The sequence below is a fragment of the Cyprinodon variegatus genome, unplaced genomic scaffold (genome assembly GCF_000732505.1).
Source record: "Cyprinodon variegatus isolate N-32 unplaced genomic scaffold, C_variegatus-1.0 Scaffold359, whole genome shotgun sequence".
Taxonomy (NCBI): Eukaryota; Metazoa; Chordata; class Actinopteri; order Cyprinodontiformes; family Cyprinodontidae; genus Cyprinodon; species Cyprinodon variegatus.
In genome coordinates, this window is record NW_015150812.1 from 324928 (window position 1) to 333879 (window position 8952).

Here is an 8952-nt window from a genome sequence, read left to right on the forward strand (position 1 = left end):
ATATATCAATATTGATGTAAATAAATGTTAAAATCAATGCAAAATTATTTAATTTCAGTATTTCCATCTATGAAACTAATTAACAGATAAGATTCTCACAGAATCATACATCATCATCATTTTTTATTGTTTGTGCTTACGGATTATGACAACCTAAGAAGTATATATCTGCTAAAAATTCCGGCTGTTTCATATAGCTGGTGAAAAAAAAGAAAATGTATAATAAAGAAAAGTAACGTTGTTTTTTGAAGCATAAATTCCAGCAGCGGTCAATACCTATTGAGTTTCTCCACCGTCCCGTCTACATCTACAAGTTTTGCTCTATCACATATTTTCCCTCCACTCAACTTTCACATCAGTATAACAGTATTCAGCTTGTTTATATATTCTGTTAACAACAATTCACTTCAATGCGCCTTACAAAATAATAAGAGAATTTAAGTCAATCAAATAGAGAGATTCAATGTCAGTTGCCTACTTTCTAGTAATGATACAGTGATGCTTCAAACTGGTTGAACAGTTTCCTGTCTAAGCAAACCCAGCAGATTAGACTGAGTCCCTGGATAATTGCTTGCATCGTGTCATTAACTTTGCAGCAATCCTCCATCACTAGCATACCATTTTTTGAGAAACTGAATTTTAGGCTGTCACAAGCTTACAAGTTTTAATTATAACATCAAAAAGATATAAACTATAAATATAAAATGTATCTGTATTTTATGAGTTGAAATATGGGATTTTCACTTTCTGAATCATGCAACTAATTAAACCAAATATTTGTACACATGATGTGGATTTTAATAAGTTTGAGTATGATTACAAATACCAGAAGCTTTGTGGGTTTTTAAGAGAATTATCTAACAGAATTTTATTCACAGCACAGTGACATTAAAAGTAACATAAATATGTTTTGGGTTCTATTCTTTTCCAAAATCCAGGTTTCCTCTTTATGATGCATTTCTTTGTTTTTTTTTATATATTTAAAAGTTAAAAAATACAAATAAAGTGTTGTTTTTTCAAGCAATGCAACAGCATTCTTAAGCATTCTTTGTAACTCAGTTTTCACAATTTCTGTTTCTCACTGTTACAGTATCTAACAAACCCCTTTAATCAACATTAGTTTTTATAGTAAGTATTAGCCTCTTACACCCTAAGGGGGTATACATAAATTTCTGCCTGACAAAAACACACAAAAGTAAATGACTTATAGCCTCACAGCTATTAGATTTAAGAAGAAACTTTTGGTACGTCTGTAAAGGTAAGATGTCATAGAATGGTTTTCTGGTGTCAGCACCATTGTAGCTTTGACCCTGCCTGAAATATTAGGGACAAAATACAAAATATTTTGCATTTTTTGAACCTCGCCAAAATTTTCTTTGAAATAAACATTGCAAAACACTACCAAAATATTATTTATAGCACAAAAAAGTAGTACAGACTTTTAAATCTAAATGTTGTGTAAAAATATACCAAATTTGGACTCAATCAGATGAATCATATTTATTTTAGAATGGTATTAGTGAGAAATTTCTTAGGCGGAGAGGCCATTTTGGCACATTTATCCATAAATGTCACAAAACTGTGCCAAATATGTTTTTTACATCAATACTGGGGGTTTGGTAAAATTACGAGGTCACGTGGCAGCTGGGCCCGCCGGTGGGTCCGTAGGGTTCAAGGGGTTAGTTACAACACAGATATTTAGATAAACTTTGTGATTTCTGAAGACAATTGGTTCTGGTGGATTTTATTTAGGGGTATCGTTATCTCAAGGTTGCAGATCCATGTGTGTTGTAAAATGTGAGATTCAGGCTTTTTTATTTACTTTTTATTGTCTTTTATGATAAATCCTATAGTTAAAAGTATAATAAGTCGTGTCAAAATATGATAAAGTGCAATAGGTATGAATATTTTCACAATTCACTATATATGTGCGTAAAAATCGCTTTTGATGGGGTAGTAATCAATTAGTACTAAGTGGAATTTATAATTGAAACTGAGCGTTAACTACTGGGACTCTCCTGCTGTCACTCGAGACAACCACCAGAAAATACTTCAATTGTATTTGCAGACCAGCTTAAGCCCCGCCCTTCCTCTCCTCCTATTGGTCATTTATCAGACCGAGGCTTGAATTCGCGGCTCTCTGATTGGTCCGGACAGCTTTCTGTTTTGATCGTCTGCCAGAAGCCGTCTGGAAGGGGAGGGGACCCGTCTGCCTTCCGCTTCTGGGGCTGGATTGACACACAATGAGGAGCAGAGAGGCCGGGGAGACGCTCCACCAACGCCGCTGTAAATAATTACAACAATCACAGAGGCCGGAGAAACATGGAGAACCAGGTACTGTTCGTGTCTCCTTTTGATATGTGGTATTTTTAAGAGCAAAAGGGCAGCAGGTAGCTCACTAGCGGAGGAGGGATGAATGTTCATTTCTGTCCGTGAGAAAGAGAGAGAGAGAGAGAGAAAAAAACCTCGTAGTTGTTTGGTTGTGGAGCCCAGCTAGCTGGGCACTCATACATCGGTATTTACTACTACAACACCCGCCACCGCTGCACAGCCACGTCCAGACACACAAAGACACCCCCGCTTGGTTGTTACTCTGCCCCGGTAGCTTCACAAACTCACGCAGACGGTTAAAGACTGAAACTGTCTGCTTATAATGGGACTTTGGTGTAGCTATGCTAAGCTAATTTATGTATGAGGAGTGTGTCGGCCGTTGGCTAAAGGCTAAGGAGCTGCTGCTACAAGGCGCCGGGGGGTGGGAGGGGAGGTTTGTGATTTGTCCTGCCCCAGGTTGGGCAGCTGAGGCTGGGTGTTGTCTCCGGCCTGAAATCTGAACAGAAAGGAGCTGATAGCAGCATGGATCTAACTACCCTGGACTGTGTTTGCATTGTTTCACTCAGTTTGTTCATGTTCGCTGCGTTCATAGCTGCTTTGGGCTCCTGCGCTCTGTAGAAAAGTGAGGAATCCAGGGAAAGTGTTCTTCAATGTTGGAAAAGTCTGGAAAAATAAAGTATAGCAAAGAGAAATTATGTCAATTCTGGAGTACTTGCCTTATTGTCTGAATTTTAAATGCATGCATTTATTCAGTAATAATATGCATGCACACATTAAAGCAATAATTCATCCATCCACACATGTATTTTACCTTCCAAACAGCATCTATCAAAAAAGGCTTTCTATTTTTTTCCAACCATACATCCTTTTTTATCTTTTTTTTCCCCATGTTGCATCTTTTCATAGAGCCACCCATAAATGCATCACGCTTTCAATGGATTCATCCATAAATAGACCTATTTTTCTATCTATGAATGTTTATGTTTTTTCTTTCATACATCCACAAACGTATCTATTATGCAATGCATTTATTCGTCTTTATTTGCTTGCACCTGCATAAAAATAAATTACTTCCAGTTTATTTCTCCGTCTGATTTCCTGTAGCCCTCTTTGCATAAGTTGTACCATCTACCCATTTGCAGGATTTGTTTTCATCCATATATTTAGATGATCAGCAAATTTGTGAACAATTCATTGTGATTTTTTTTCTTTTTGGTTATGTTCGAATTTGTATAATAAGGACTTGAGAACTTTAGAAATTAATGTGGCATGAGGCAAAATCTGTCAGAGGAAAGGCTTCTAAGCGGGGTTTTAGTTGAAATTTAACAATACCCAAAATGTATGTATTTAAAACGGATACTTTTATCTAACATGATACTAAAATAACTTTCAAATAATCTATATTTTAGTTAGTAAGAATTCTGTATAATTTTAAAACCCGAAAATTTTTTGGGATGATTTTTGTCCTTCAACTTTATTTAAGCTGAGCTAAACAAAAAGTCGTGAAAGAAATGTATTTTAAGGATTAAATTTTGTAGTGATGCACTGGGTCGATATTGGCCCAGATTTTGGAAAATACAGATTCAATTACAGAAAATACTGATGTGCCATCAGTCTGAACCCTGATTTTTACTTCAATTATTTTTGGGTAGAAAGTTGAAGCCGATTATTCTTTTTCATCCTCTGCTTAAGTTATAAAAATTACAACAAACATTATACAAGACTCAATCTAAAACAAAACAAAACATATCAGCAAATATAACAAGACATCAGCAATGTATAGCAAATGGAGGACAGTAGAAACGCACGCACTCGGCAAGAGACATGGTTGCTAAATGCTCTAATAAATCAGCCAATACATGCAAAACATGCCAATATCAACTGAAAATATTGGCTGGGTGACATGTATCGGTTTTTCTCTAAATAATGACCGATATTTTCTGGTGTTATATATTTCTTTACCCTTTAGACGCCTTGAAAAACTAACCATAGTTCTGCTTCAGTTAAATGCCCGCCGTCCTGAGCTGCGCCACAATCACTGACCAAACAAACATCCCATAACACTCCCCCCTACTGAAACAAAACCACCAACTACAGGGAAATAAATGTTGTTGTTAATATCAGCTTATTTTTAATCATTGCGCCATTATGATGTTCATTAAAATGATCAAAGCTAACCAACATTATTAAGGTCAATATATCTAAATCCCTGATGAATGAAAGACTATTTTAATGGTCAAACTAAATTGTACTTTCTGCATCTAAAATCTTATATTTAGTTAAATGTAATATTTTTAATGTTTTGTTGTTTTTTTGAATGGCAACAACAAGTGCAATACCTTTATAACAATAAGTGGTTCTGCTTACACTGTTCTTCAAAATGATTGTTGTCCAGAGATAAAAGGAAAAGAAGTGTTTTCAGTCTGACCGTGTCTAGCCTGAATAGGCTTGTGCTTTATGCTGCCTTCATGTGGTGTGGTAAAGACGATCCTTACCACTTGTAAAGTGGAAATTACCAGCGCACTGTGCTGAAGTGCTTTTGTTGTGGTAAAGAAGAGAAACATGTTGGATCCAAAGATTATCTTGACCTGCTCCATAGGCAGGAAGGTACAGGAGGAGACTTGCTAAAGGAAGACTCGCTAGTTCATCTGCTAACGGAAGAACATGCATTGAATGTACCAACCGATTGCTGGTGAGCATCTGATCAAATCAAACAATAATGGTCATTTTAAAAACAAGTTTAAAATCTATGTTTTTTTTTTTTTTTACTATACATGTCACAGCATTTTGTAGGCTATAGACAAACGGAAGAGAAAGCTAATCGATGCAGTATACTACATATAGAATCGTTTCACTGCTCTCCGCCATGTTGAAAGGTCAAAGTTTATCTCATGTGAGCAACTCACCGATTATAGAATTTTCCCAGCTTTCCAGTGGAAATTACGACATGAATGGGTGTTCATGTGCAATTTTTCATGTCGGCTTTTGTATTTACCATAATTATGAAACCCATGAAGGCACCATTCAAGCATGTATGAATCTCTAGCTGACCTTTAATCAGCAACAACATCCACACTTTGGAGTGTTGTCAACCGGATGCCAGTACCACGAAGCAGGATTGCTGGGATAGGAAGACAACTTCAGGTTTAACTCTGACTTTCCACTACCGCAAAGCTGGATTGCTAGTCACCGTAGAAACGTACTCTGAACAGCTCCGGGACAGGATAGCTTTCAGGATTGATCTGAATCCTAAAAAAAAAGACCCGATTTGATAAGGAGCACAAAAAAACGTAAACAAAATCACAATTAAAGAACTTGAAAATCAAACCGTATTTAAAACAAAATATTTTCTTGACAAATTAGTAGTAGTTTTTTTTTTTTTTTTTTCCTTTGCCTCCTTCTTGACATACCAACATTTTACTTTTTTTGTATTTTTCTCCTGTATAATGTCCTCTAACACTGCTGGCATTTATTTGTTTCATGTTTAATTGACATATGAAGCAAAATTAAAATCGGAACGCAAATTGTGAGAAGATCCTTCTGGATCACTATAATTACTGGTATAAGTGATAGAGTTTTTCATGGGCTGGGCTGGCATATATGCCAGATCCTGGAACAGTGTGTCGGCTGTGTGGCCCGCAGGAATGAGTTCCTCACTGTATCACACACTGGATGTATGGCCATGAGATATTATGCAACCAGCAGCTTTATGTATACTGTCAGGGATGCAGAGTCCCTTTGATTGAACACAGTCTATAAAATGATTTTATTCCATTGCAGGTGATTCATTACCTGGATTTCTGTGAGATTTCTTATTTGTCAAAGTATCAAAATCAAGTTATTAAATATACATTATAAATCAGAACATTAGTTATGCTGAAACCCTCCTAATGGGAGTTTAATGGCAAACTGCTGTAAAAAATAAAAAAAAAATAAAAAAAGTTCTGATACAGTTCAGAAATCAGGAAGATTTCCCTCAAACTGATCACTTCTTGTATTAATATGACACAATCATGGCATCAGCCTCCAGCTTTATTGTAGCCCAAATGTTATTAAAGTCCAACTAACTAGATGAAAATATGTTTCTGTGTTTTATTTTTATCTGCTCTCAAGTCCTCTTTGCTCTCCAGAGGACTTGGACTATGCAACACAGGGATGCAGTCTCTGTTAAATGACACTGATGTGTAACTTGTTCATCTACGCAGTCAGCAATCCTTTGCTACGTCATTTGGTGTCTCTTTGATGATGCCACTGTATTTGACTTTCCATTGAGACTATTTTTATCCTCTTCGTGTTTCTGTAAGATAAGTTGTTGTTTCTCACAGTTCTCACAGAAATATGGCGCACTCCCTACCCGCCCATTTATGCGTGCCGGTTCAGATTCATGATCAGTTCAATTTGTATTGAGTTAGCGAGTTGATAACCAGCTTGGTGGTACCGCTGATCCCGATTGCCATTTTTCTAAATTGGTTAAGCTTCGCCTCGTCTGTTCCTGTTTGGCTGTGACACTATCCTGGAGAGAAATATCAGCTGCACTGCTATATTACCACCTTTGTTTATAGATGTTGAACATTGGCCTGTTTTTCCGGTGTGGTCCTGTTTCTCTGACTGTGACTGACTGAATGTGCTCTCTTCGTCCTCTGACATGGAAGCTGGCTCGGAGCCCGTCTGCCTGGCTGTGTGTTTCCTGGACAGGGCCGCCTTTTACATTTGCTTTCTGTGTCTCTGCTTTTGTCTCCTTGAACCCCAGTCGGCCTCAGCAGATGGCCGCTCACACTGAGCCTGGTTCTGCTGGAGATTTCTTCCTGTTAAAAGGGAGTTTTTCCTCTCCACTGTCCCTACAAGCATGCTTAGTGTGAGGTATTGCATTAGAGTCAATGAGTCGATGCAATCAACTGGTTTTCCGTGGATAGAAAACTTTGAATCAATTTGATTGTATGATCTGGAGAACTGTAAAGTTCCTTGACATGACGTGTTGTGAATTGGCGCTATAGAAATAAATGGAATTTAAATGAATTTAGCTCCATTCATGGTACGATCTTTTGATCCAGTAAGGCCTATCTGTGATGCATTTATTAAACAGAAGTTAACTTTTTTAGTTTTTGGCTGTGAAACCAATATCTACAATAACACTTCTGTTGAAGCTTTATTTAACCAATTTGTTAATAAACGGATCACTTGTTCTCAGACCTTTCATAGTTGACATTTGTTTTCTCTTGATCAGGGCATTTCTAATATTGTACGCAAAAAAGTGATAAAAGAATGCACGATTGCATGCTGATATCAGTCAATATTTAAGGCTGTAACAACAGTATTGGAAATTAGAAAGTTTTATCAGTACACCACTGTTAACTAGGTTTCAGTTTTAGGCTTTCCCAGGTATGAAAGGAGATCTATGTTGCTAACCTTTTCTCTACCCGCTTTATTTGCTCATAAAAAGAACCTTTTGAAATAGATATGCAACGTAGTTTGATTAATATTGTAAAAAAAAAAAAATTATTCAAACTAAGCAAGATTTGTAATTTTTAACTGTAATTGGGAGCAATGTAAATGTTGTAGTGATTAAACACAAACCCCATGAAGTTTAAAACTAAAGAGTTTTTATTTTTGGTTGCTGTTCCTCTCCAGACAATCAACATTTTGTTTTCTCATTAAAAAAAAAAAATTACTTAAAACGGTTTTGGAAAATGTTTACTATGTAAATTTACAAGGCTTTCACTCTTAATGTACATTGACTAAAGATTAAAAATATATATTTTGGTGAATCGAATAGAAAATGTGTCCGCTGGCTAATCCAGTTTCCATGATCTCACGTTGTAACCCATCATTTTAAGGGTTGATTTGTGATCCAAACGTGATTAATGTATAAAATTGCTCACTCAGAGCTTATGTCATCACAAGTAGAACATTTTAGTTTGCAGAAAACTCACTTAGCCAAATGATATATCTGCTCTCTTTGGAAGGAACACAGCTTCATTCGTCTCAAATGCCTGAGGCAGTTAAAGGCTGAGTTTTCAGGGTGAAGCGGCACACGCTGTGGAAAGTGGCTCATCCACTTTCATGGGGGTAGACTCGACTTAGAACGGACTCCCTTTGAAGTTTAAACCACCCAAGGAAGACTTGTGGTACATGTTAGGAGCTAATTTCAGTTTTCTGGTCCATGCTACACAGAACTGAAGATTAAAAGCTGGTATTTAAGATAACTTTTATTTATTTTAGTTGTTACGTTTAACTCATCAGTGTCCAAAGAAAACAGATCTTAACTCTATTTCAGTGAGCATCTCTTGATTTTGACATTATGAAAACCACTCATCTTGATGATCAGAAATTTCAGTTAAAAATAATTATTTTAAAGGGTTTAAAAACCCTTTTTTTCCTGAAGCAATGATGTTATAAAAAGTAGAGATACATCAGTCAGACATTTGTGGCTCAGGTCAGTTTTCCTCATTCAAAATAACTTGATCCCGTCCATTTTTATTATTTGCTTTTCTTTATGATTAATAATATTACAGCCACTGCAAAACAAGTGTTCATTCTTAGTAGAAACTGGTGGTTTTTTACATGATTTGCACAAATTGATGTTTTTATGAAAAATCTTTAAAGGATAAAGCAAACAATCTT

General features: G+C 36.3%; 1 protein-coding gene across 2 annotated transcripts in view; it reads left to right on the plus strand.

Annotated features, from left to right (window-relative positions):
* The first annotated feature begins 2200 nt into the window (after positions 1-2200).
* mllt1 (myeloid/lymphoid or mixed-lineage leukemia; translocated to, 1) overlaps positions 2201-8952 on the plus strand; it is a 35216-nt gene continuing 28464 nt past the window's right edge. For both annotated transcript variants that reach the window (XM_015386212.1, XM_015386213.1), the window contains exon 1: positions 2201-2334. In XM_015386212.1, coding sequence (XP_015241698.1) covers positions 2323-2334 — 12 coding nt within the window. In that variant the 5' untranslated portion in view covers positions 2201-2322. The remainder of the gene's footprint in view (positions 2335-8952) is intronic.